Source organism: Micropterus dolomieu, linkage group LG11 (assembly GCF_021292245.1).
Source record: "Micropterus dolomieu isolate WLL.071019.BEF.003 ecotype Adirondacks linkage group LG11, ASM2129224v1, whole genome shotgun sequence".
NCBI lineage: Eukaryota > Metazoa > Chordata > Actinopteri > Centrarchiformes > Centrarchidae > Micropterus > Micropterus dolomieu.
The window spans coordinates 16,495,284-16,522,448 of NC_060160.1; the positions used below are offsets into that span (position 1 = coordinate 16,495,284).

At 41.0% G+C, this 27,165-nt stretch overlaps 3 protein-coding genes across 6 annotated transcripts in view; 1 reads left to right on the top strand and 2 right to left on the bottom strand.

Moving 5' to 3' along the window:
- Positions 1–13,639, bottom strand: part of kif15 (kinesin family member 15) — a 15,957-nt gene extending 2,318 nt beyond the window's left edge. The window contains exons 1-30 of one of the 2 annotated variants that reach the window (XR_006827116.1): positions 13,431–13,639; positions 13,070–13,100; positions 12,593–12,779; positions 12,350–12,426; positions 12,183–12,220; positions 11,985–12,082; positions 11,709–11,888; positions 11,327–11,536; positions 11,107–11,232; positions 10,273–10,395; positions 10,011–10,158; positions 9,757–9,848; positions 9,414–9,623; positions 6,903–7,080; positions 6,681–6,822; positions 5,956–6,097; positions 5,674–5,841; positions 5,453–5,581; positions 5,223–5,328; positions 4,918–5,083; positions 4,683–4,833; positions 3,846–3,931; positions 3,630–3,708; positions 3,439–3,525; positions 3,233–3,337; positions 2,951–3,073; positions 2,695–2,841; positions 2,153–2,248; positions 1,862–2,026; positions 1,487–1,631 (exon numbers count right to left, since the gene is read on the bottom strand). Coding sequence is in view for 1 of the 2 variants with exons in the window: in XM_046062649.1 (XP_045918605.1) it covers positions 1,537–1,631; positions 1,862–2,026; positions 2,153–2,248; positions 2,695–2,841; positions 2,951–3,073; positions 3,233–3,337; positions 3,439–3,525; positions 3,630–3,708; positions 3,846–3,931; positions 4,683–4,833; positions 4,918–5,083; positions 5,223–5,328; positions 5,453–5,581; positions 5,674–5,841; positions 5,956–6,097; positions 6,681–6,822; positions 6,903–7,080; positions 9,414–9,623; positions 9,757–9,848; positions 10,011–10,158; positions 10,273–10,395; positions 11,107–11,232; positions 11,327–11,536; positions 11,709–11,888; positions 11,985–12,082; positions 12,183–12,220; positions 12,350–12,426; positions 12,593–12,779; positions 13,070–13,100; positions 13,431–13,449 (3,704 nt within the window). In the remaining variant the exon portion in view is untranslated. The remainder of the gene's footprint in view (positions 1–1,486; positions 1,632–1,861; positions 2,027–2,152; positions 2,249–2,694; positions 2,842–2,950; positions 3,074–3,232; positions 3,338–3,438; positions 3,526–3,629; positions 3,709–3,845; positions 3,932–4,682; positions 4,834–4,917; positions 5,084–5,222; positions 5,329–5,452; positions 5,582–5,673; positions 5,842–5,955; positions 6,098–6,680; positions 6,823–6,902; positions 7,081–9,413; positions 9,624–9,756; positions 9,849–10,010; positions 10,159–10,272; positions 10,396–11,106; positions 11,233–11,326; positions 11,537–11,708; positions 11,889–11,984; positions 12,083–12,182; positions 12,221–12,349; positions 12,427–12,592; positions 12,780–13,069; positions 13,101–13,430) is intronic. The other variant, XM_046062649.1, reaches the window with a different exon arrangement.
- A 1,844-nt stretch (positions 13,640–15,483) lies between these two features.
- tacc3 (transforming, acidic coiled-coil containing protein 3) lies at positions 15,484–22,417 on the top strand. 3 transcript variants are annotated; one of them, XM_046062650.1, is made up of 17 exons: positions 15,484–15,638; positions 17,431–17,596; positions 17,891–18,015; positions 18,098–18,141; positions 18,234–19,428; positions 19,525–19,576; positions 19,672–19,825; positions 20,058–20,116; positions 20,205–20,335; positions 20,480–20,564; positions 20,684–20,812; positions 21,281–21,348; positions 21,447–21,490; positions 21,584–21,744; positions 21,859–21,965; positions 22,048–22,168; positions 22,247–22,417. In XM_046062650.1, exons 2-17 carry the CDS (start codon positions 17,432–17,434, stop codon positions 22,310–22,312), a joined length of 2,706 nt encoding a protein of 901 aa, XP_045918606.1. In that variant the 5' UTR covers positions 15,484–15,638; position 17,431; the 3' UTR covers positions 22,313–22,417. The 3 variants fall into 3 exon arrangements, with proteins under 3 accessions (XP_045918606.1, XP_045918607.1, XP_045918608.1); XM_046062651.1 differs by having other exon boundaries at positions 19,525–19,567; XM_046062652.1 differs by lacking the exons at positions 20,205–20,335; positions 20,480–20,564.
- Positions 22,418–23,159: 742 nt separating this feature from the next.
- The window catches only part of LOC123979575 (fibroblast growth factor receptor-like 1), a 29,350-nt gene continuing 25,344 nt past the window's right edge, over positions 23,160–27,165 (bottom strand). The window contains exons 5-7 of the mRNA XM_046063547.1: positions 26,403–26,687; positions 25,334–25,687; positions 23,160–24,731 (exon numbers count right to left, since the gene is read on the bottom strand). Coding sequence (XP_045919503.1) covers positions 24,307–24,731; positions 25,334–25,687; positions 26,403–26,687 — 1,064 coding nt within the window. The 3' untranslated portion in view covers positions 23,160–24,306. The remainder of the gene's footprint in view (positions 24,732–25,333; positions 25,688–26,402; positions 26,688–27,165) is intronic.

Consider the following 27,165-nt stretch of genomic DNA (forward strand, 5'->3'; position numbering starts at 1 on the left):
CATTCATTCCACACAGACTGATCTATTTCAAGTGTTCATTCCTTTTAATTTTGATGATTATAACTGACAACTAATGAAAACCCCAAAATCAGTATCTCAGAAAATTAGAATATTGTGAAAAGCTTCAATATTGAAGACACCTGGTGCCACACTCTAATCAGCTAATTAACTCAAAACACCTGCAAAGGCCTTTAAATGGTCTCTCAGTCTAGTTCTGTAGGATACACAATCATGGGGAAGACTGCTGACTTGACAGCTGTCCAAAAGACGACCATTGACACCTTGCACAAGGAGGGCAAGACACAAAAGGTCATTGCTAAAGAGGCTGGCTGTTCACAGAGCTCTGTGTCCAAGCACATTAATAGAGAGGCAAAGGGAAGGAAAAGATGTGGTAGAAAAAAAGTGTACAAGCAATAGGGATCACCGCACCCTGGAGAGGATTGTGAAACAAAACCCATTCAAAAATGTGGGGGAGATTCACAAAGAGTGGACTGCAGCTGGAGTCAGTGCTTCAAGAATGCACAGACGTATGCAAGACATGGGTTTCAGCCACTCTTGAACAAGACACAGCGTCAGAAGCGTCTCGCCTGGGCTAAAGACAAAAAGGACTGTACTGCTGCTGAGTGGTCCAAAATGATGTTCTCTGATGAAAATAAATTTTGCATTTCCTTTGGAAATCAAGGTCCCAGAGTCTGGAGGAAGAGAGGAGAGGCACAGAATCCACGTTGCTTGAAGTCCAGTGTAAAGTTGCCACAGTCAGTGATGGCCATCACTCAGCCATGTCATCTGCTGGTGTTGGTCCACTGTGTTTTCTGAGGTCCAAGGTCAACGCAGCCGTCTACCAGGAAGTTTTAGAGCACTTCATGCTTCCTGCTGCTGACCAACTTTATGGAAATGCAGATTTCATTTTCCAACAGGACTTGGCACCTGTACACAGTGCCAAAGCTACCAGTACCTGGTTTAAGGACTACGGTATCCCTGTTCTTAATTGGCCAGCAAACTCGCCTGACTTTAACCCTATAGGAAATCTATGGGGTATTGTGAAGAGGAAGATGCGATACACCAGACCCAACAATGCAGAAGAGCTGAAGGTCACTATCAGAGCAACCTGGGCTTTCATAACACCTGAGCAGTGCCACAGACTGATCATTGCCATGCCACGCCGCATTGCTGCAGTAATTCAGGCAAAAGGAGCCCCAGCTAAGTATTGAGTGCTGTACATGCTCATACTTTTCATGTTCATACTTTTCAGTTGCCCAACATTTCTAAAAATCCTTTTTCTTAAGTAATATTCTAATTTACAGAGATACTGAATTTGGGATTTTCATTAGTTGTCAGTTTTAATCATCACAATTAAATTAAATAAACATTTGAAATATATCAGTCTGTGTGTATTGAATGAATATAATATCCAAGTTTCACTTTTTGAATGGAATTACTGAAATAAATCAACTTTTTGATGATATTCTAATTATATGACCAGCACCTGTATATTAGTGCAGTGGATGGATGAATGACTGGATGAATATACTCAACGCGTTATTATTTCCATTCTGCCTCTGCTTGGTGTAAAACTGGTCAAGTAAAGCCTGGATCTCCATTCGGACCATCTCTTTCTCGGTCAGCTGCATCTGAACACAGTGAAATTACAAACAGAATACAGACAGACTTCAAAGCTAATTAAGAGCTTAAGATCGTTAGAATATAAAAAATTATTCTTAATACAGTGATTTAACCTGAAATCTTTTAGTCTAGTCTAGAGTAGAAAAGAAAGACACTAAGTAGAAGAGTCTGCTATAAACCATAATAAATGAATATTTCAGTCCAATGATGAAAGGCTATAGATTAATTTAACTTTTACCTTAAGCCTTCGGATCTCCTCGTTCTTGGCAGCCCTCTCGGAGTTCAGCTCAGTTAAAAGAATCTCCATGGTCATCATAGAGGAGCGTCGATTCTCCAGCTCCCTCTCCTGGCTCTCCAGCACCTGGGTCAGGTCCCTGCTGAAGCTTCCTGGAGTGCAGGGCGTCTTAAGAAACAGACAAATAAAGAAATAAACAGATTCACACATGGTGCATTTCTCATTACAAATGAAACAAAAATAAATACAGAACAACAGGGAGAATAGAACAAATAAACCACAGACAATTCTTACCCGAGGCATTGATTTAGGTGTGACTGTCGGCTCAACAAGGGGTTTGAGACTTCCATTTCTGATTGTTCTTTCAACAGCTTCTTGTTGTTGTTGCACCTGGTACAAAAGGAGAGTTTTGGTAATCAGTAGGGCTGTCCCTGACTAAGGATTTACATAGTTGAATCAGAATCGTCAAGTATTGCCCGTAGTCGACGGATAGTCGATTATTGAAAGTTTTATTCTTTTTCCATGTTTATTTACAGCATTAAACATTGAAATATATATTGTAATAGGCTGTATATTAACTTATTGGGAGAAAACTGGTAGTTCTATGTAAAATCAGACATTTAGCACCCCCATAACGCCAAAATGGCATGATCCTTGTTTCACTGCGAAGCTTCGACTGTGAGATTGACAGTCGTATCAGGCTCCGCCCATCAAAGCATTTATTGGGGGTCAGCCTTAGTAATCAGTTGTTTTGATAAGATGTTAACTTCTAGACTTTTTCCCCTCTTCCTGATTATTTGTTTGCTCTGTGTTGAGATGATAAAAATAAACTTTACCTTCTGCTGTAGATTCTGTATCATGACGTCCTTCTTTGCAGTTTGCTCCTGAGAAGCTCGGAGGAGGCTGTTCTGCTCATCTAAAACCTTAGTGAGTCTCTCAACCTCCTCAGTGGCATAAGCAACCTCCTCTTGCAGCACCTCAACCTGAAGACATACATTATGTGTATTAATAAATTTGGTAAAAAATTTTTTTAAATCTACAACAAAAAAAATAAAATCTATGAACAGAGGTGTTCAACAGGATCAAACGTACCTCTATTTTGTTGGATGCTACCCGTCTTTCTGTAGTTTCTTTCAGGTCACAGATTTCTGCCTGCATCTTTGAGTTTTGCTCTCTGATATCCTCCCTTTCGAGACAGGCAGCATTGTACTTGGCCTGCAAGAGCAATGACACTATTATTTTAAACATGCCCTGACTGATTGAAACATTACAACATATCTAGTATGAGGTGGTAGAGTAAAGGAAAAGGTAACTACAGCAAGCAATGAAGATATTTAAAACAAATGGGGTGAAATAGGAGGCAGAGTAAAGTACTGTGATGTCTTTGATGTCTTCGGACAGGTGGGTAATGGTCTGGTCCTTCTGGCTCAGCTCACAGCGTAGGTCTCTGGTTTGGTTAATCAGATCTAAAACAACATCCTGTCAAAATACACAGGTGGGATTCAGTGGGGTAGCAGACACACTGCAATAATATTTTGGGAGAAATACAAAATGTGAGAGAATTATACACGTAGGCTTACTTTGTCCTGTTCAATCTTCTGCTCCAAGCCTTTTATTGTTTCTTTGGCAGAGTTTAGAGTTTGCTCAACATCTACTATTTTGGAAGCCTTAACAACAAAAATCAGACAACCAGGTTTAGCCACTGAGCTGCAATTACTCTAATGTCAAATAGTTATAATTTCCAATCATGCATAATGTTCTTAAGACTGACCTGTTGCTGATTTTGTGCTGCCAGGTCTGAGACTTGTTTCCTTAGCTGTGTATTCTGCTCCACAGTTTCAATAAGTTCCCTGAAAGCATACATCCAGGTCACTCATTTTATATATACATATATATTTGTTACTTTAAATGTTTCAAACTGTTTAAAACAACAAAAACAAAAACAAAAAAAACAAAAAAAAAAAAAAACATGGATGGCAAAACTCACTTTGATGTACTTTCTTTGTTTTCTCTTAACTGGGAGGTCAGGGTAGTTGTGCGCTCTTGCTCAGTCTGCAGAGAATTATTTAATTCCTATAAATATACAAGAATATAAAATTTAGAAAGTTAACAGATCACTGTGGAACCCCCTAAGGTTCACGGTGAGAATATTTTGCAGAACTACTTTGACTTCTCTTGCAATATGTTTTGCGTTACCTCCCAACACTTTTCTTTAAGGAAAAGACTTGCACCCATTAACACAAATGCCAAAAGGTTTGAGTCTGTTTGAGAGGTAATTCCACTTCTGGAGACTTCTCTCTTTCCTCAGTGAAACCCCTCCTCCACCAGCTCTTACAAAATCAAGTGGGCATCCTCTTTTCTGACTCGTAGGCCTTACTCTCTACATTTAGAATACTTCCATCTGTATCCTTGCAGTTGTCCTGAGTACAGGAACTGTTAAATGAAATCAAAAGCATCCTGCAGATCACCGTACTGCTTTCTTGTGGAGAGAATTTTTGACCTAAGAATTTGTTTTAGTTAAGTTTCACTTACTACATAACCATGCCTTTAGAGCAGTAGTACTATATCAGCATAAATATTGCCCAGTTCAAAATAAATTAATTGAGCTGATCCATACCAGGGCATTGCGCTGGGAGCAGCGAAGCAGAAGAAGACAAATAATTATTGCGAGGAAATGCAAAGTATTGTGAGGGAACTCAAAATTTATGGCAAGGTAAAGCACAAAACATTGTGAAGAAATGCAAAAGTAGTCCTCCAAAAATTCTCGCTGTGAACCAAACATAAAAATGGCCATATAAGTTTGATTGAGTTTGAGTCCACTAACCATGAGCTGTGCCTTCAGTTGATCAATCTCCTGCTGCCTGTCCTGCAGCTGCTGTCTTGCCTGATCAGCCTCAAACCTGGCCTCAGCTTGCAGCTGGTCAAATGAATCCTGCAGTGTCCGATGCTGCTCCAGAAGCTGCTCCCACTCCAGCCTGCAATGAAGACATGGTAGTTGTTGGTACATCAACACATCAGATTAGGAAGTCACAATGCAGAGGTATTAGACTTATGCATACTGGACTTTGTCAAGTTGGAGCTGTGTGCTGATCAGGTTGTTTGAGATCTGGCTCATCTCTCTCTGCTGCTTGCTCTGGCTATCTCTTAGCTCGTCCTTCACAGCGTCCAGCTCCTTATCGGAGGACTGCAGCACCAGGCGTAGATCCCGGATCTCACTCCTTAACACTGAAAGGAGGGGAAAGAAAGAGTCACTCATATCCCAATTCCATCTGACAGAAACCTCCAAGTTCAAAACCAGCAAAAGTCCAGGCGGGTGATTAGTCACAGGTCATCACAACACACAGGAGAAAGATCAGAGCCTTACCTTCTGCTGCTTGCTGTTCAGACTGAAGGCTCTGTTGCAGCTCACTGACCGTTACTTGGAGGCTAAGCTGATCTCTGTTCTTGTTAGCTCGCTCAGTAGAAAGTAGCTGAGAACAATTAGGAAAACAGAATAGTTAAGTTAAGAGCATCATGTTTGTCCAAATTTACCAAATAAAACATTTACATAACATACATTTCTATAAGACAACATTGTAAATGAGGAAATTATACTTCATCCTTGCGATCAGACTCTTGTGATAGCACAGTGATCTGTTCCTCAAGCTTTGCAATTTGCTGCAACAGCTTGCTGTTCTTCAGCTCCTCCTCATTCAGCTGTGTCTGGACACGACTAGCTTGCTCCTGATGATAAATTAGAGAAGGTATGAGCCAATCAGAGGACTTTGTGTTTTTTGCACACACATTTAAAAAAGGGATAATCCACAATGCCTTACCTGTAATTGACGTAGTTCCTCAGTCAAGGCCATTTCACTCATGTCTGAAGGAGGTTGCTCAGCCCAAATGTCGTCTGCATTACTGTCTGTCCCATTCAGGTGGTCTGGGCTAGAGAGAGGTACGAGACGGGACCGCAAGTTGTATGCTTTGGTGGGCGTGGTGAGAATCTGGTAGAATTGATATTTAAAGGATAAAAGGAATTATTTTCCACAATGTTTGTTAGAGAATTTGCATAATTATAATTTGCCTCACACTGATCTGCATTTCGAACATCCACTCACCTTTATAGTTTCAACGTGAATTCTGTTCAGCTCAGAGACCTCCTGGTTCTTGTAAGCGTGTGTGGCTTCCAAAATGTTTTCCAAATGCCTGTTGGACTTGTCAAGGTATCTTTTCTCAGACTCCAGCTGAGACATCTGTTTCCTAGAACACAAAGCACCATTCAAAAACTACATTAAGCTCTGCAAAAATGTATTTTATAAGCCTATAAAGACATTAAAAAAATGGCGTCTTTCATTAACATCCCAAAATGAATCCATATTATGATGAACAGAAAAGGGTAGCGTATTCTAGTGGTCTGAGTAAAAACTCCTTCTTCCTGAAGAAAGAAATCAGATAATTATCTAATGTAGATAAATAGTTAGTTGAAAAAGTCTAAAACACTATCAAATATATTGAACTGTGCAAGTTATTGTTTTGACCAATTGAACAAACTAAATAGAAGTCAGGAAACTAAGACCCTTTTTCTTTTCAAATTATAAAACGGTATAAACTCCTTATCTATTTCCTTATTTCACTGTGCAGACAGCAGCTATTGACACAACTTCTGTACACTGTGTGCTCACAAAGGTGTTCTACTATTTGGATATTATTGGATTCTATGATAGCATATACTTCTAGCTTTTGGAGGGGCTTGTTCCTAAACATTTGCTAAGCTTTTCTGGATAATGCACATGTGAATATTGTATAATTAAGAGTAGGTTTATTCATTAAATAGCCTCCTTACTTGGTGATTTCTTTGTACTCCTCAAAGGCCTGCAGGGCGGCTGTGAGGTCAGACTGTTTCTGAAGCAGCTGAGCCTTCAGCCTCTCAGCTGTAGCTGCCAAGACAGTATCTGCAGCCACAGAGGTTGAAGAGGCTGCTGGAACTGTGGGGCAACATGAGTTTACTGAGATATATAATGTAATTTTAATTTTTAATAAATGATGAAGGTGATAATTATCTTACTCTCTGTGGGTCTTTCTGCCTCCATAGCCCTCTGGAAGGTCTCATCTAGCTCAGCAGCAACTTGAGTTGCAGCTTCTTCAGCTTCCACCACCGATTCAAGAGAGCGGAGTTGACGGTTCTCCTCTCTGAGGCTGAAGTTTTCCGCTGCATATCGAGTCATCTTTGGGTGATGTTCAACCTAAAAGCGCAGTACACAGAAAATGGTGTTGAACAGATGCAACATTTGGGAATTTATGGCTATCATTTGCATCTTTAAGAGTAAGCAACTACACTGAACAAAATTATAAACGCCACACTTTTGTTTTTGCCCCCATTCATCATGAGCTGAACTCAAAGATCTAAGACTTTCTTTACGTACACAAAAGGCCTATTTCTCTCAAATATTGTTCACAAATCTGTGTTAGTGAGCACTTCTTCTTTGCCTCGATAATCCATCAACCTCACAGGTATGCATATCAAGATGCTGATCAGCAGGTGTGCCTTAGGCTGGCCACAATAAAAGGCCACTCGAAAATGGTAGGGTCCAGGGTAGGGTTGGGCGATGTCTACAAAATTTCCATCGGACAATGTCTACAATGAAACATTGGGATGGACGATGTCATCGGGCGCGCGGGGGGCAGTAGTCGTTATGTGCATACGTGTTCTCGCACAGACTTGGTCAAAAAAATGGTAGACTATTAACTTACGTTACTCACGGACCTGGCACAATCCCACACACAGAGCGCACATAGAGCGCAGATGTTTGTTTCAGTTGTCTGACGTGGTGATGTCTGTCAGCCATCGATGCCATCGTCCATCGGCCCAACCCTAGTCCTGGGACTCCGTAAACCAGTCAGTATCAGTTGTGGCCACGATTTGCCTACACGCAGTGCAACACAGAGTTGATCAGGTTGTTGATTGTGTCCTGGAATGGAATGTTGGTCCACTCCTCTTCAATGGCTGTGCAAAGTTGCTGGAACACGCTGTCGTATACGTGCAAGACCTGGGATGTTATAAGCTTCCAGTAATTGTAATTGTACAGATCCTGCTGTAGCATGTGGTGAAGATCGTTGTTTTTAACCTTTATTTATTCAGGGGAGAGCTCTCTCCTCCCTCTCTTTTGCAGGAAGGCCCTCATCACATTCACACGGTTACACATTCACACCTGGAAGCCTGCCCAGTACAACCAGCCTGGTCTGCTGGCCACTAAGCAGCTCCACTGCTGTTGCTTATGGGCCTTGCTCAAGGGCACCTCAGTGGTGGTAAATGAGGGAGGGCAAGCTTGGTTTACTTTCCACACCCAGATTTTTACCCTGCCGGTCCGGGGACTGAACCAGCGACCTTCCAATCTCTAACCTTTGGGCCACCACTGCCCCCGTGGTTGAATGGCACAACAATGGGCCTCAGGATCTCATCACGGTATCTTTGTGCATTCAAAATCCCATCAATAAAATGCACCTGTGTTTGTTGTCCATAACCCACGCCTGCCCATATCATAACTCCACCGCCACCATGGGCCACTCGATCCACAACATTGACATCCGCAAACCGCTCACCCACCCGACGCCATACACGCTGCCTGCCATCTGCCCTGTACAGTGAAAACCGGGATTCATCCGTGAAGAGAACACCTCTCCAAAGTGCCAGACACCATCAAATGTGAGCATTTGCCCACTCAAGTTGGTGACATCGACAAACTGCAGTCAGGTCAAGACCCCGATGAGGACGACGAGCATGCAGATGAGCTTTCCTGAGATGGTTCTTGACAGTTTGTGCAGAAATTCTTTGGTTATGCAAACCGATTGTTGTAGCAGCTGTCTGGGTGGCTGGTCTCAGATGATCTTGGAGGTGAAGATGCTGGATGTGGAGCTCCTGGGCTAGTGTGGTTACACGTGGTCTGCGGGTGTGAGGCCAGTTGGATGTACTGCCAAATTCTCTGAAACGCCTTTGGAGACGGCTTATGGTAGAGAAATTAACATTCAATTCACAGACAACAGCTCTGGTGGACATTCCTGCAGTCAGCGTGCCAATTGCACGCTCCCTCAAAACTTGGGACATCTTTGGCATTGTACCATGTGATGGAACTGCACATTTTTTAGTGGCCTTTTATTGTGGCCAGCCTAAGGCACACCTGTGCAATACCCTTGCTGTCTGATCAGCTTCTTGATATGCCACATCTGTGAGGTTGATGGATTATCTCGGCAAAGGAGAAGTGCTCACTAACACAGATTTTGACAGATTTGTGAACAATATTTGAGAGAAATAGGCCTTTTTTGTACATGGAGAAAGTCTTAGATCTTTGAGTTCAGCTCATGATGAATGGCGGCAAAAACAAAAGTTTTTAATTTTTTTATAATTTTGTTCTTTAGAGGAAATAAATTATGTCATTAGAATTGTCTGCAGCAACTTCAGCGTCATATGTTTTGGACATATGAACTATACAACATCCACACTAGATCCACACAGACATATACAGACATTTAGTCATCAGCAGTAAGTTAATAAGTGCTCAGAAGGTATTTTATTTTGTACCTGATCTCTCAAGATCTTTATCTCTTCTTTCAGCTGGTCAATCAGAGCCTGAGACTCCTTGTCTGACAGTAAGCCATCTCCTGTCTTCAATTTTTTCTCAAGGCGAAGGATGTGGTCCTCTCGAAACCTGACAATCATTCGGCTGGAATGGATGAATTTGTCTTTCTGCGTCCAGGCCTCCTCAAGCTGAGCCACTTTCTCGAGCAGCACCTGAGTGTAGTCAACCATTAGTGTATGTTTCCCTGTGCAAACATTATTTCACCACAGCAGCATCATCATTTCCACAACGGCATGACCAAGCCAAAAAATAAAAAATAAAAAAAACATACAACATTTCCCATACCCTCTTCTCCTCCTCTCGCTTCCTCCACAGACGAACAGCTGCCATAAACTTTGCTTTATATGAGACATCGTGTTGAATTTCTATGGGTGGACCTGATGAGAAGAGCGGATTTACACTTTACGTAGCAGCAAACATTTCTTTAAAACATGTAACTTTGCTGTAATACAGTAACCCAAGGTTCTGTGTTTAATACATTAATGTTTTTTAATGTGTGGGTGTTGAGGTTAACATATGTTTGGTCCATGTATTGTTACCCATTGCAAGTTCAGGTCCTCCTGGCGCTATATCTCTCCCATAGAGCACTGCCTGAGAAGCCAGTGCCTGTGCAAGCTGCTCCTTCAGCTTCTTCATCTCAGCTTGTAACTGCCTCACATTTCCCTGTGTGTCTTCATTGACAATGGCCTGGCAAGGCAGAATAATTGCACAGGGATGAAAAGTGCTCTAACTTTTAAATCACTAGAACTTGGTTAAGTCAAGGCTGTCTTAATAGATTATATGGTTGAGTTTGACAGATACCTTATTCTTGATCAACTTAGCTCTTTGGGCGAACTGCAAGGTGGATAGAGTTTCTCCAAAACACTTTGAACCGGGGTGTACATTGGCTATGATGTAAGTCTTTGCATTTCCTCCCAGAGAGTCCTGAAATAAAAATGACATTGTTACAGTGCTTAATTCCTATAGAAATTATATTAGCGCAATCACATCTTTGAATGTAATATTACAAGTGTTATACCAAAGCAAAAAGAACTGATATGAATGAATGTGAAGCAAAATTCAATACTTCAAGTGTACGAGACTGATCCTGCTTCTTGTTAAAGCTGGGGTAGGCAACTTATTTCAGAAACACATAACTTAAAACTCTCACTGAAGTCGGAAGAATGACTTCAACTCGGGATGTGAGACCATCCGAGGAGCACGTGAAGACAGCATCACTGGACATGAAAATGTGTTTCGGGGGAGTGGCTTTGGAGGAAGGCCTCAAGGGAGGGGTGGGATTTTACTTTCAAAATCTAGCAGTCTCTTCATAGTTTCTCCAAATTTACCTACCCCAGCTTTAATTTAAACCAACTCACATCCCACACAACCAGTATTTGTTCAAAGAGTTCATACACGGGTTGAATGTGAGTTATATAATCTCTTCCCAAGACAAACATCCATGGCGGTTTCAGTTGACATAACTGCAACATGAAAATGTGTATTTTATGTAATAATTACATTTAAGTAATTTACAAATGTTTCACATGAAAACAAACCACCTAATTCCACTGAAGAACTCCACACTGATACAAAGCAACACACTCCCCCTTCAAAGCCACACCTAGGATGTATTTTGCATTTAAAAACAGTCACCCTTAGTAAGAAGGTGAGTTTAGAATCCCTGTAGCAGATGTGGCGGTTCTTCCCATTGGACACATCAACCAGTGCCATGATCACCTGACCAAGACACATGAGGGAGCGATTGATACTGCTGGCCTCCTGAAAGAGAAGCAATGCATACAACAACTGTTAGCAACAGCAAAAATAATAAATGTACCTTAGTATGAGACTGAATTCATGTACGAAGCTTCACCTTGAGTCTGGAGCCTTCTGTGTGTGTGTCTTTCTGCCTCTCAGACCCTGCCAGATCTACCAGGTTCAACTGAGACATTCGGATGTTCACCACTTCATTTATGGACTCTTTGGACTCCAAAGTCATAGTAAACACTGCATGAGATCTGGAAGACTCGCGGTTCATGGAGGTGGAGGCCACTCGTCGGTTACGCCAGCCCATTGACAACACCTATGCATAGAATGTGATTACCAGTCTGTAATAATTTGACATTGCTTAATAAAAAAAAATATGTGCACGCGCACACACACACTTTTTACATTATGATAGAATAGGAACACAAGTGTTACCATCTATCATAGTACAATAACCTTCTATGACACAAAAAGCAAAGTATTTATACCTGGTAGGCTTCAGCAGCTGAGTTGACAAACTTCTCGACAGCTCCCTCAACAAATACACCTTTCTTGATGTTCTCCCTGAGGAAAAGGCTGGCTGAGGCTGTGTCCAGAAGGTCATAGATTTGTTCATTGTATATCTCAATAAATGAACATTTGCAAAGGAAACTCTTGGACTTGGCAGACTTTAAGGAAAAAGAACAAAAGACCAGATTCATGAGAAAACAAATATGAAATATTGGTATACAAGACTTTCATGTTTACGAAATGTTACAGCTCACCCTTTCCACTTCTCTGTTGATGAGAAAAAACAGGTACTCAAAACTTCGAGGAATAACCCCCCTTAGTTCATCTGTGAAGTTGTCCAACTCAGATGGTCCTAGAGAGAGAGAGAGAATAAATTTGTCACTGCAATTATTCTATTGCTGGATCTTAAACAATTTGTAGTACACAATATAATAAACATATTGAAATCTTACCAAGCATGGTGAATGTTTTCCCTGAGCCAGTTTGCCCACTGCAGAAGCAAGAGAGGGATCCATTTAGGAAATTAATGGGCATTTCACAAGAAGCACAAAGCAGAGCGATCATGCCTTAAAATACTGAAAATGTTGTACTGTACTTAAACAACATAAAGACCACTTACTAGGCAAATATTGTCCCATTGTATCCATTCATGCAAGACTCAACAATATTCTTGGCCACAATGGAGAAAACAGAATCCTGTTAAAGAATGACAGATAAAGATTATGCACACCGACCAGGACCAACATTATGAGTCATAAAGTCTACATCCCACACTGACAAACGAGGTCACTATTAAGTCACTCAAGTTAGTTTAACCCATGTCACTGGTACGTTGACAATACAATAACCATGTGCTCCCAACCTGAGATATATCCATGTCAGCAACATGATCATAGGTGAAGGTCCGTGGTTCTGGTTTTGAAAGCAGACGGATGGTGTTGGGGGAGGTGACTGTGAGACACAGATGTTGATCTCCATCTGTGGTCAGCCCAGTACCCTGGGTCAGAGGTCGCACTCGCACAAAAACTTTGATGGAGTCGCTGTCACTGCTGTAGCACCAGGAATAAAATGAAAAACATTAACACTTGTAAATCATGCAGGTAATTGTTTTTACTAATGTTGCAGCTACTCATTAACTTTGAAGGACATGGAAATGTTTATTCCACTGTGTGAAGAGAATGTATCCTCAGTCCAAACAGAAAGACTAGCCCAATAGTCAAACCCATAATCACTTAGGAAGAAAAAAGTATCCACACACAGATAACTTCCTGTACATATTTGGTTTTCGTTTTTTTTTTTTGGATGAAGTAAGCAAAGTGACCTAAAGTTACTACATTACCTGGGAGCAAGCTGGGATGAATCGGCGGGTCCTGTCAACAAAATTACAAGATTAACATTTATTTAACGTTAGCCGATAGTTTGACTTCCTAAAGCTAAACGTTATAAACACTAGTATCGTTAGTCAGTAAACACAGCGTTAATATAACTGCGCGTTTAAAACGGTCAAGATAGTAACGTTAAAAAGAGTTGGTAAGTCATGTTAGCTGACTCCGACTAACTTAGGTTAAATACACAGACTGTATGTAAAAAGATTAAATAGCTTACCAAAAAACAGTGAATGTTGATTAAATGTAGCTGTCTGTGGCATGGTGACAGCACATTAGTTTGTTAACCAAACACATATGAATTTAGTGCGTTACCTTTTCCACTGGGATTCATTGTTCACAAATGTTTGACGTTTTGAGGTAAAATGTACTTTGTTTCACAGCAGACGAAAAAAGGACGACACTGTTTACATCTTCCAAATTGGCGGGCAGGTCTCCTCGTCCTCGTCGTCGTCGTCGTCTTCTTCTCCTCATCCTATTCTTGTTCTCGTTCTTCTTCGTTTAATACCGGACCACAGACCACAGCCGCCACCTACTGTACCGGAGTGTGCAACGTCATGACTTCCTGAAGAGTTCTGAAAGGGTGAAATTATTTTAAATGGTCGATGGTAGGTGATTTTTACTGTCTATATCCAGTGAAAGAAAATACAGGCATTACATCAGTTCTATTAAATCGAAATTACAATCGCAATTAAATCCAGAATTGGGCTAGACCTATAGGAAGCATAAAGCAGGGTAGGCCTATATAAGCATGACAGAGGCCCGGTTAGAATTAAACAGAGCTGTTTGCTGATTTCACTTGTTATTTTTTTAAATAAAACAAACCTTTATGCCACAAATTGAGTGTTTATTTTACAATATAATTATATATTATTTCGGAGTTTAGAAAATCAGACTCACACTACTCTACAGGTGTGTTTTCAGTCTCTGTTTTATAAGAATTTATTTCTAAACATAAATGTGGTGTTTTAATCTATTCAAAAGTCTGTTCATGACAGGACAGGATCAGAAACTGATGGAGTGGTAGAACCCAAAATCGCTGTTTTCTGTCGTCAAAGACGTTCAACTTCACAGTGTTAACAGGATGTGACATGAAATATCTGCCCTTGGTGACACAGGAGTGGATTACCAATCCCGTCCCATCCCACTCCCACAAAAATACTCCTTTCCCGTCCCATTCCCAGAAGAATGACTCCTGTTCAATCACATATCCAGGGTTAAAATTTCACATTTCCCACATTTATCAATTTATTGTTCATGATAAAGAGTGTTGGGTCTTGAGGTCCAGAGCTTGAACTACTATATGAGCCATGAAGCCAGTTTTGCTGTTTAGTACCTAAATGGTCAAATGCTCAGCAGCCTTCTACTGTGGTAGGTTTTCAAACAGTCTATTGAAGAAATTCCTCCAAGTTGATAAATTGATATACACAAACATAAGAAATCCTGTAGACATCCAAGTTTTTAAAAAAAATATGTATTTTACCAGTTTATAACTGATTTTTAAAGCATAAAATGTTATATTAACTACTAATAAAGTCAATTTTAACTAATAACAAAGTCAGTATTAACGCAGGTGGTGTAAGTGGGGATATAGACATAATAGATACATAGATTTTGTTTTTACCTTGGCCCCCAATAACAAAGGCTCTCTGAAACTAGGTAAGATGCTTAGCAGGGACACAGACCATAATTAATTGCCATTGACAAAATTGCTGAGATAATTTGTGGTATTTTAGGGTTTCAGCAGCTGATACTGTTATACACTTCCTGATTATGTTTGTTTGGAGCTATGAATTTAAATTAGTTTAAACTTAGTTAAACACAGGGACCAGTGGCCTTCCTCTAAACAAGGAATAATAAATGCCTCCACCTCCCCTCCCCTCCCCTTACTTTCCATTTCACATTCAATGCCTCTAAACCAAATCACGTTGGTTTTGACATATAAAGCAATGAATGCAGTGAACCAATTTCGTCATATATTCAACAGGATTATAGGTTTATTGTCGTGTTATTTACACAATGTTATCACTTTGCTAATGCGATAAACAAGCCTTGTGTTTCGCACATATTGTCAATACATAAATCAAACTTGAATGCGGTTCGTAGAGTACCTCATATCTCATTGTCTGACGGTAATTAAAAGCCAGTGTTAAAAAAAACTGTCGGTACAGTTTTGATTTTGTCGTAGTGTGCGCTGAGCTTGGAAACTGTAGCTGTTACGTTTAGCTAATTGCCGAAACAATTATCTTGCCTTTCGTATTATCTTTTAATTTGTTGACCCATTCTGCGCAGTCGTCGATTGGATCATATCCGCTCTTTAGCGTGATTGGATGCTTAACCAGGAAGCGCGTTACATTTGAACGTTTCTGGCGATGTTATTGGTGCGTTTCAAGACTTTTAAATTCCAAACGGTTGTCACCCGGAGCAGGCGAGGGTTTTTCAAAACTACGTCGTAGCGTCTCCGTCGTCCAGCAGTTGAATGTGTTGACGAAAGCCGTTTTAATTTCGGCTTCTTTTATTGAGGTAGGTGGTCAGTATAGGATGATAATATAGTTAGTATATCCTGCTGTTTTCTGTATATAAAATGTGATCCCAAGTTTTTTGTTTCCCTCTGCTTTACTTTGACTTTAGATAGCGTTCGTTCAAAAGAAATGTTAACGTTAACAGTTAGCTTAGCAAACGTAAGTTAGCCTTTGTTGTTGATTTAACGTAAACAGTCAATGCCAACGTTAGTTATGTTAATAATATTAGTCTAACTTAATTGTCAAAATTGGTTGTGGGTTTTATGACAAACGTCTGGCACGTTTGGTAATGACTATCGGTGTAACCTTAGCACAGTCACGTTGAATGTTTTGGCCTTTGAAAGCTAACGTTGGGTGTTAAAATTAACGTTAGCTAGAACTAACGGATGGATGAAAACGTTGGCGACATTGGTCCCAAGACAATAACGTTAAGACAAATGTCATTCACTAACGATGTTGCATTAAAGTGTGAAGTTATAACGTTATGTTGTGATTCAACCTGTTCATGGCCTTGGATTCAGAAATGCCTTAGCTCACTTAGTTGCAGATATTAATACCTCAACATATAACGTTAAAGTCAGTCAAAAATGTTATGTAATTATTTAGGACCAAAATGTTTGTCATAATTGACGTGTGTGTACTTAACATTTAACGTTAGCTTTATTCTAAAAATCCCGTGTTGACTCTTTGTCATATAACGTTATTTATTAAAAACTTTCTTAAACCAAACTTGAAGCACATTAGTCAAGCAGAAAGTCACTTGGAAATCATTTCATCCCTTTCAAATCCCTTGTAAGTGTTTCACTGACTTCAGGTCATTCCACCAATTATTGTTTAATAGACCTTTTTCATAGCAGACAATTTGACATGTCACAGCATGAAAAGCACAGGTCATTAATAAAAAGGACGATGGCTGGCATAACATGTAATTGTAAGTTTTGTCACTTCCACGCCATTGTAATGTTGCTTGCTCACTAGCATGATTTAGTGAAACATGGAACAAAGTCATTGTAATGTAACTAATTACACCTGTGTTTCAGTGAAAATATATACTGTAAAAAAGGTTTAGTTTCAGGTGCCTCAAGTCATTCACCCGTGCATTTCTTCTCATTTTGCCTGATCAAAACCAGATATTTCAAACCTGATATTATATAATTTTCATCAGATATATTGAGTTTTAAATAATTAAAAAATGTTTCCAGCCAATACAACATTATGTATGTATTGATCACAATTGTGACCAAGATATGTGGTGAACTAGACATTTAACAGTAAATAAAATAAACTTGTTAGTGCCCTCTGGTGGACAAACTATATAATGACGTTACTGTTTCTACCTCAACCTCATTTTTGCATTGCTGTGCTAACATTTCTTGTTACTTATTGGTTATTAATCTGATATTAACATATCTACGGGAAGCTAATATTGGCCAGCAGGTCGGCCTAGCACACTGCATCATTGCCTGTGTAGTTTTAACAGCTTTGTAATTTATTTATTTTTTACTCTCGGGGGATAATTGTTCTGTTTTTCAAAAAAAAAAAAAACTTATCTAAAGAAGGAGCTTATTATACAAATAAAAATTATAGGCACATGCAAACCAAGACTTACCAACATACGTAAATTGGCAGACATGTTTCTGATGCTGCTGTTAACTTTGTCATCTGTGCACATTTTTACACACATCAGTAAAAGTGTCTTATCAACTGGGTGCAGCTTTCAGGATGACGCCTCCCTCAGAGTGTAGTCAGGTCAATCCAGCCCTGTAACTTAGTTTGTCTCTCGGCTTTTACAGGATGAGTTCTGTTGATGTGAATGATGAGAATCGTGGGGTCTACCCTGGAGGAAAGCAGAACAGCACAATCAATGACATTTTTGCCCTGGATCAGCCGACAGGGAGGCCCTCTATCCTGCGTCAGACAGAGAACCTACCCAGTAAGACGGTGCCAAAGGTCGCAAAGGTACAGGACCGGCTTACTTTTTTTTTAGATGTCGTTTCCTTGCTCATCTAGTTTTTTTTATTTATTTTTTTTTCACACCATAATGACACCTGGCTGAACATTTTATACAGTTGTGTCACCAGCTTAGTGTTCTATAGTTTTGTTGCACCTTTTTAACACTGGACACCTTTTTATTTGATACTTTGACCATATGTAAATTTAGGATATTATTTTCCTATCAAATTTTTATTTTTCCTGTAGATCACCTTGTATCTAGGTTACGTTTACTGTACTGATCAGTTTACTTGTGTGTAGGTTTGTTTTCAGACTCCAAGAAGAGACCCAGTGAGTAGAAGAATTCTATCTCCCAATTCTGTGACGATGACAAGCGTGGACGAGTGTGCAAAAGCAATGGAGTCCCTACATTTGGATAAAACAAAGTAAGCAACATTTCTCATACTGCAAAATGCCTCCAGTGAAATGACTGATCAGTTTAAGTAACAGTCTGTTTTGTTTTTACAGCACTTTGCTACCAGATGCCACTGAGCTTAGTGAGCCCATACAAGGTAATTGACCTATCTTTATATAATATACATTTTGTTTTCCTTGAATGTGTCTGAATGTTGAAAAATGTATGATCTTCTTGAATTTTCCTCAGAACTGTCATCTTATCCTGATGATGACATGCCCATACAAAGCAAAGGAGACTATCAGCTGGATTTTGACAACCTTGATGCAGTCAATCCATTTCAGGGGTCTAGTAATATGCTCCTCTCTCCAAGGCCTGCTGTTGAAACCTCTACAGATCAAACTGTGCCTCAACACACCAAACCAGAGAATATCTTGGAGGAGGCCGCCAAAATAGAGTCTGCACTAGACGAGACACTCCCATTCTCCCCATCTGTGGAAAACTCGCTGGTTGACGTCTCTGCCGACATCAGCTCCACAGAGAGCAGTGTGGTCACAGTGGTGAAGCTCCCAGCGGTCGAGGAACATGATTCATACACTGCCACACCTGATGAAAAACAACCTGCTGAAATGTTGATTGATGTTGGTGAAGGCAAAGTGTCGGGCAGCTTTGTGGAAGATGCGCCATTGCCAACGAACGTGTCAGGCAGTTTTGTAGAAGATACTCCGCTGCCAACGACTTGTTCGGGCAGTTTTGTAGAAGATAAACCGCTACCAACGAAAGGTTCTTACAGCTTGGATTTTGACAACCTTGACGCAATCAATCCTTTCCAAACCGGTGGCTCTAAAATACAGAATTCCCCTGTCCTTGGGAGAAAGACGCCAGACAGTACCCCACCTGTCGAGGAGGCACAGATAAAGGAAAATAAACCCAAAGATGTTGACATACCTGAGTTGGCTCAAGATGTTCCTGTTCAGCCTGAGGAGGTGAAACCCATAGCTGCAGAGGCCCCAATTTCAGCTAATGCTGCGGAACCATCAGCTGCTGAATCCATATTGCAGCCAGCTGGTGCCCCAGTCAAGGAAGGACCAGTCATGCTTGAGATCAATTTCGATGATGGCAGTGAGGTCCCACAGAAACCGCCACCAAAGAAATTTGGCAAAAGGCCTCCTGGTCTAAAATCTAAGGTGGGGAAGCCGGTGTGTGACGTCAGACCACCAAAAGAAACTCCAGCGAAGCCAGCCGCTACTGATGTTGATGATGTTCCGGTTCCCAAAGCGTCTTACTCATTTGACTTTGACAAATTTGACGACCCAAACTTCAATCCCTTCGGCACAAAAACAATCATGAGCAATTCTCCAAAGTGCAGCAAGAAAGCTGGCCCTGTGCTCATGGAAACTTCCATTCCAGAGCAAACAGACAAGCCTGCAGCATCACCAGCATGGTATGTTAATTTTTTTTTTTTTTATCTGAGTGTATCAAGCATTTACATCCAGTGACACTTTATTTCACTAAGTTTGTATGCTTTTGCCCTCTGTAGCACTGGAGAGACTGTCCCAGCTGTCAGTCCCAACCCTGGAGTGGTAGGAGAAGTAATGCACTTTGATACAAACCTAAATACATCTTTTCATTTAACTTTCCTTTGGTTGTGTTTTCACAAACATTTTTGTTACTGTGTGAATGACAGACTGTTGAACTCGCAGCTGCCTCTGACCACGAGAAGCAACTTGAAGCAGAGCAACCCCAGGATAGTCCTGAGCTTTCTGAATTGTGTCAGCCTGAGCAGACGTCACAGACCGGCCTGTCAGAATTCAATGACGAGTTTGTTCCTGGAGCTATGTGTAAGTAAACATAGGCCATTAACTCTATTTTGTCTAGTTCTACAAGGATCTGTAAATGTTTCGGTTGCCTTAAATTTGAGTTTTTAGAAATTGTTTGGGGGTGGGGGGGTCTTGGTGTATGGTTTCATAGAAAATATATCATTGCAGAAATGTGTCATTGTTCAATGTGTTCTTTGTGAAGCATCATTAAATGGAAAGCTCATTGATGTTAACCTGTGATATTTATATCTAGTCATGGCCAGTGACTTCGATGGCCAATTCGATTACCTGGAACAGTTTGGGTCCAGCAGTGTAAGTGCTTACTTCGTGTGTATGTGTTTAAATAACAAATTTCTTTGTCAATGCACAACCTAAACGTATTTTAAATCTTTTGCTGCAGTTTAAGGAATCTGCATTGAGGAAACAATCATTGTACCTTAAATTTGACCCCCTCCTGAGAGAGAGCCCAAAGAAGTCTGCAGGTCCAGTCGCTCAGACCCACGGCCCCCGCCCTGTTGCCTTTGTTTCACAGTATGAACCACTTCTGTTTTCACTTACTCTGATTGCTGCTGTCACTGGACGTTGGAGCAGAATTTGTTCTGCTTTATTTGTACAACAAAATTAAATTTGTCTGAAATTTGACCATTTCAACCCCCCCCCCCCCTGCCAATTCAGGCTTGAAACTCCACAGTTGGCGGAAGAAGAGAGAGCAAATGGACCACTAAAAGATTATTTCAAACTATTTGATGCTACAGCACCAGTAAGCCACTATTGACTGTACCTGGAAACTACGTGGAAATGCCATTCCACTATTTTTGGAAACAACATTCAGTGCGTCCTTGCTAAGTCTCCTAACTTGATTTATTTACTGTCATCTAGCCTCGTCCAATCCTTGAGAGCCTCGTCCCTCCTTTCCCCCAGCCAGCAAACGCAGAGGATGCCATTATTGAAGTGCTGAAGTACAGTCAGAAAGACATGGATGAAGCAATCGCCAAGGTCCAGGCAGAAGTATGTCCTGCTCACTGTCTTGCGATTTGAATAACAGCAGTCATTCCAAAAGCTGAAGAGGTTTTGCATTTGAAGTGTGTGAACACCACATGTTTATACAGACTGAAACAACTAGTCTAGACCTTGTTGATTGGATTTCCAAACAATCCCTGAAGCAGTTCAGAGTAATCTGATTTAACTACAGTCAATTAATGGATTAAATGGGTAATGTCAATGATCAGCTTAATCTTTTTTTTCTTAATCAGATATCAGTTATTTAGAGTCTTCAGTCATTTACTGAGATCAATATTTCATAACAAGTGTGAACATCCATAGTTAAACCTGAGGAACAGACAAGGCACATAGTGATGAGATTTGCCACCTGACTTGAAACAGTGTAGGTTGGAAAAGGCTATTAACTAACATCTTTTCTAAAAGGACACCAATTTAAACATGGACTCCAGGATAATGGTGTATTTTTTCCAATAGGCAAAGGAAAAAGAGGAGCAGTGGAGTGCAAAGTATAAAAAGCTACTAGACGATGGTCAAGAAATGAGGTGAGCCGTACTTTGTTTAATTTTGTTTTTGTCATTTATTTAATATCAATGTTTCAAGACATTTGACACCCTTTTTTTTTTTTTTTTCCCCTACACAGGAAAATAATTGCAGAATTTGAGCTCATGATTGCAAAAATGATGGGTAAGTTAATATAAATTTTATGTCACAGACTGAGGGACTTCTGACATAGTGGTGTATTTAAAAAGAGCTCTTCAATTTTCTTGTATTATTCAGCTGACCAAGAAAAGGAGAGGGAGGTGTCCCAGGCAAAGCTCAATAAGGCCCTGCTGGAGAAGGATCAAGTGTCCAGTGACCTGAACGCCATGGAAAGATCTTTCTCCGACCTTTTCAAGAGACTGGAGAAGTACAAGGATGTTATTGAGGGTTACAAAAAGGTTAGAGAATATGAATACTACCCTTGTTGTGAACCACAAATGCATACGTGACACATTTCTAGGTTTTAACAAAGCTGTGTCAGTTTGATGGGTAAATTGTTTTTTTTCCCCCAGAATGAAGAGACACTGAAAGCTTGTGCTCAGGACTATCTGGCACGGATCAAAAAGGAGGAGCAGCGCTACCAGACCCTTAAAGCCCACGCTGAGGAGAAAATTGGCCAGTAAGAAATCTGACTCTCCTGTGTTAATGGTGTAAATTGTAAGACTTGCCGCATCAGACTGACATTTATTGTTCACCTTTAGTGCAAATGGAGAAATTGCCGAGGTGCGGTCCAAGTTCAAGGCTGAGGTATCTGCACTTCAAGCGCAGCTGCGTCGTGAGCAGCTGAAGACACAGTCATTGGAGAAGAGCCTGGACCAGAAGGTGAGTGAATATGTTAATTAGATGGTATGGATTTGCAGAGGTGTTGAAGATGAGAAAATATCTTTTTTTCTTTTACAGGAGAAGGAGGTTGAAGAGCTAACCAAACTTTGTGATGACCTTATCAACAAAGTTCAGAAGGGTTGAGCTAATTTGTAAATTCTGTACTTTTTCTTTATTTGTTGTGTAGTAGGTTCGTCTTTATACATGTTCTTATAATACTGTAAAAAGTTAATAAAGAAGTTTAAGTGACTTTGTGGTAATTATTAGACTAGTCTCTTAATTTCTGCATTATTTGAAACCACTAGGGGGCAGTGTTTAATGTTTTGAATCTTGTCATCTGGGTTTTGGATTTGAAGCATTATTAATGCACATGGAAGTCACGTGGCCGTTTCGAAGCCTAGAAAATGTTTGTTCTGTGTAGGATTTCTACTTTAAACACAGGAGCTGTTCAACATACTCACCCCTTATCTGTCTGGAGCCAAAGCTCATCCCCATCCTGCCATGCTTACAACAAAACAAGAGCTCACCTGACACAATGCTCCCCTTCTTTCCTGAGCAATCACAGGGTCCTGTCACATTCCCGTAGCAGAACAATGCACTTCCTAAACAGAGAAAGGAAATCCTACCTAGATTGGAGTTGAATGGGGGGGGGGGCTTGATTCACTTAAATGGGAAGAGATGCTGGTCACTCGGTGTAGTCTTGCAGGGGCCATCACTCATCCAAAAAGGGACTGAGACTGCTCTTGTGTCTGTGGTATCTGTTTGGTCATTCATCCCACGATCCCAGCATCTTCTGTCCCTCTGGTTGCTGCCCTCTGTGTCACCCTCAGCAGACACTCATAGGGAGAAAGTTCACCGGTCTTCACTCACCCCCTTATGTTATGACAGGTACCAACAAGGACTTTTATACCTTTGTTGGTGAGCGCGGACTGCAGCCGTTGAATATTCACGTGTTGCAAACAAATGCATTAATCTTCGTGAAGCATGTGACTAATTTGTTTCATGTCATTTAATCATACTACCAAATCAGACTTTAGATGACTTAGTTTTTTGAGCTTTGAACAGAGTACATCATACAAGATTGTCAAACAATACCAATTACATACAAATATATACCTAAATACTGGCATGTACTAACGGATTAAACTGGGTGACAAAGTACTCAAAATGTACTATACATACTGTATACTTTAATAACATTACATAGATATGTAAAACGCCTTACTCTTAAAAATAAACTTTTGATACTTTTTTTTTTTTAGCAAAATAAATTAAATATTTATGACTCAATTTGATTATAAATGCCTACAGCTTCATAAACTGTGGAGGCCAAAAAGACCCGCTGGTTTACCTCAACATGCTTCTGACTGATGATGGGAACCTCCCTACAGAAGTTAAAATGATAATGAAGACCAATTCAGTTAACATGGAAACACAATTCTTCCATCCCTTGCAGTCTCAGGCAAGGTTTGCATGCTATAACAGCTATAAAAAAAACAACAACTTACCAGTCTACTCTTTCACTTTTAACAGAGGACAAAAGTGAGGGATGGAGACAAGTAATGTAAAGGATAGTGGTCAGCATTCCAAATGTTATGCATCTTTAACAAACAAAAGGACAACCTGAGTAGGAGCATTCAGTCAGCCCCTTTTGTAAATCTCGAGTACCATTTTCATCTTCATTACCAGGCAGAACACACAGAGCTCCTGCGCTCCAGCAGCTAAATAAGTGAAAGCTAACCTCGATTTTCAGCTACACCTCAAGTAGGAAACTGCAAAATTCAAGCTGGCCTGAATAGCTGCGATTAAACTCACACGCTGTAAAAACGTCCTTGTCCTTTTTGTATTAAGTGCACAACAAGGATTTGTGGATTTTAGTGGTGTGAGAATCGGTCAGGTAAAAAATAAGCACCAAATATGGAAGTTTGAATGTACAAACACAAAGTGTGTATGACTGGCCACTGTTTTTCCCCATGTGCTCACACTCCCGGAAATCTCCAGCTGTGACAAGAGTCTGACAGTTAAAAAAAAAAACAAGTAATGCCAGGTGACTGCCGCTCAGGAGCCGCTGTTCAGTCCACAGCTCATTGTCCCGCGGAGGTACTGGAACAGTCAGTGGGTGATATTTGGCACTGAGGCTAACACTGAAAATGAATGTGTTGATGCTGATGCACTTTCCCGTCCACGTGGGAGTGAGTGTGTGTGTGAATGTCAGTGTAGATTTTGGGGTAGATTTTAGGGGGGACTGCTGACCCTCCATGGGCGAGGAGGAGCTGCTGCTGTGCCAGGTACTCCTCGTAGTTCAAGCAGTCTTTGTCTGGACTGGAGGACGGAGCCATGCAGCCCCTTTCCCGCTCTCGATACGGCAGCCGGTGGGAGCTCGGCAGTACCTGTGCGGCAGCAGCTTGTGGGGTGGGAGGGGGACAGTGCTTTCTGCTCTGGCAGAACCACAGCAGCACTGTGCCAAAGATGAACACTATTCCAGCAGGGATGCCAATGATGACAGGCCAGGGGAGGGAGCTGGAAGCTGGCGAGAACATGGTCGTGATGGGAGGCTTCGTGTCTGCAAAAGAAGAGGGCCAAAATGATCTCCACAAAGGCAACTAACGTTTTAAATCCACATGTGAAGGCCTGAAACAAATAATCAGTTTTACTATCAACTAATTGTATTCAATATTTAGGTAATAAAATGTCCGAACAACAAGTCCAAACCTAACTAATTAACCTACCTAACAAAAATTGTTTTAATCTTTGAACAGAGACAGGTTTCAATCTCCCTAATAAAATAGATAACTGAGTAGCTTGAATGCCTGGTGAATTTGACAGGTTTTTATTTATTTGGTGGAGAATAATATTTCAAAAACTGATATAAAACAGGTGACAACAAAACATTTAGGTTTGTTAACATTGTTTTGTCATCTGACCTAATGACATTTTTCTGACATGTATGTGGTCTCGCTTTCATTTCAGTTTGACATTCCCCTGATGTTATTGTGTTACATGCATTAAATGAAGAGTCCTAAAAATAAACAACTGCATAAAATATACAAAATGGTAGCACAGATCCTTGTCCAAGCTGCTGATTAGTTGCTCTGCAGTATGTTTGTAACACATCCTGCTGCTGTGGCAGTGCTGCACTGTAAACAGACATTCCCCAGGCCTCACCTGGCCGCACAGTGAGGAAGGCGCTGCGGAAGCTGTAGCCCATGGTGTTGGCGCCTAAGCAGATGTACATGCCAGCGTCCTCCTCCTTGGCACGGGTAATAAGCAGCTTGTTGAGATAGGAGCCGTCGGGTCGTGACCACACCTCCCCCGTGGGCAGCACCACAAATCGGTGGTCTCCCACCTCGATGGTAGAGTTGTAGCGATTTTCCTCGTTGGACTCCACGCGTTTGAGCCACTGAATGACGGGCTTAACGTCACTCCTCACTTTGCACTGGAATGACGTGGTGCCTCCGTAGTCGACCGTCGTGTTGACCGGGTGGGTGCCCGTCAAAACAGGCTTAGAGTTTGTCCTCTCTGCAAAGACACAGAGAAAAACTGTCAAGATACACACAAACATCTTTTGACATGACAGCCCTTCTGTGCATAGAAGAGGTCTTAGTTGTACATACCATTGTTAGCCTCCGGCTTATAATTTAGAATTGACAGGGAGGGAGGAATACCACATGTAACACAAGAAGTATGTGTGATTAGTTTCCTCTCTTTCTTTGCTCCTGGTTGTACAGCACACATTTCTCATGGGAGGGGAGGGGGGGGGCACGCAGTGGGTCTGGCAGACAGCTGGACTTTAATCAGCTCCAGATTTGGTGGAGGGTCTTTGAGTTGAACAGCCTTTCTCTCTCCCTCACTCTCCCCCCCCTTGTGCAAACACCAGGGCACAAGCCCTCACTCTCAAGCCTGCTTCCTCAATATGCTTCTCATATACATGATTACACAAGCACATTCATCCATGCAGCAAGGATATAAATAAGACCTGCTGATCGCAATCACACATCAGGAATAGGTACATCAGAGAGAAGATTAATTTTTTATTTTATTTTTTTTAAAGGTTACAGTTCTTCCTACGCTATATCAATTTCCCCGCAGCACTGTACAAAAGATCACAAACACGATCCACACAAACAGCAGTAATCATTTAAATGAATTACCTCTGCCTCGTCTGTTAGCTTTAATATTTCCAGGTGAATATGTTTGGTATGCGTACAGCTCAGCCTCTCTGTGGGATACTCACGTATGACCTCAACTTTATATGTGGCGTTGATTTCCCCTGCCCGATTGGAGACCCTGCAGGTGTATCTGCCGCTCTGCTCTGGCGTCAGGCTCCTTAGACTCAGAGTCCACTTCTTCTGACGGCCCTCACCGACCTCCTGCTCCGTTAGCGGCCTGTCGTCCTTCAGCCACACGATGTCCGGTCGAGGATTTCCACTGGCCATGCATTTGAGCCGCACCGAGCTGCCAACAGGACGAGCTATCACCCTTTTTCTCATCTTAGCGGGCTGGGTGAAGCGGGGACGCACTTTAGATGAAAGAAGAGGAAACATTTAGTTACTTAACTTATGAGTGCGCATACGTGACTGGAGTTGGCAGTGTACCCTCATTTTAAAGTGTTTTTGCAAGTTTTAGCTCCTTAACTACATATATACAGTACTTTACACTTTTGCTGAGCATTTTCTGTTGATTCTTATCATATAGCATGAAAATAAAATGATAGATTATTGGAACTAGTTGTCTAATCCTTCACAGTAAAGCCTGTATTGTGTTTTATTAAAGTTGCAATATCATTGCAGAATAAAGCAATGCACTTAAACTGCGTTATCAAATAACAAAAATGTCACTTTGACATAATTGAAATGCAGACATGACGTTCACTGCAATGGATTCCACGACTCAAACAAGTTTTAGGAGTCAGCTAAGAGTTTCATTTCACAGATTAAAGGGAACAAATGGCTGTCTGGAGGAAAAATCTAAAAACACAGCAGCATGATTTGCAAAAT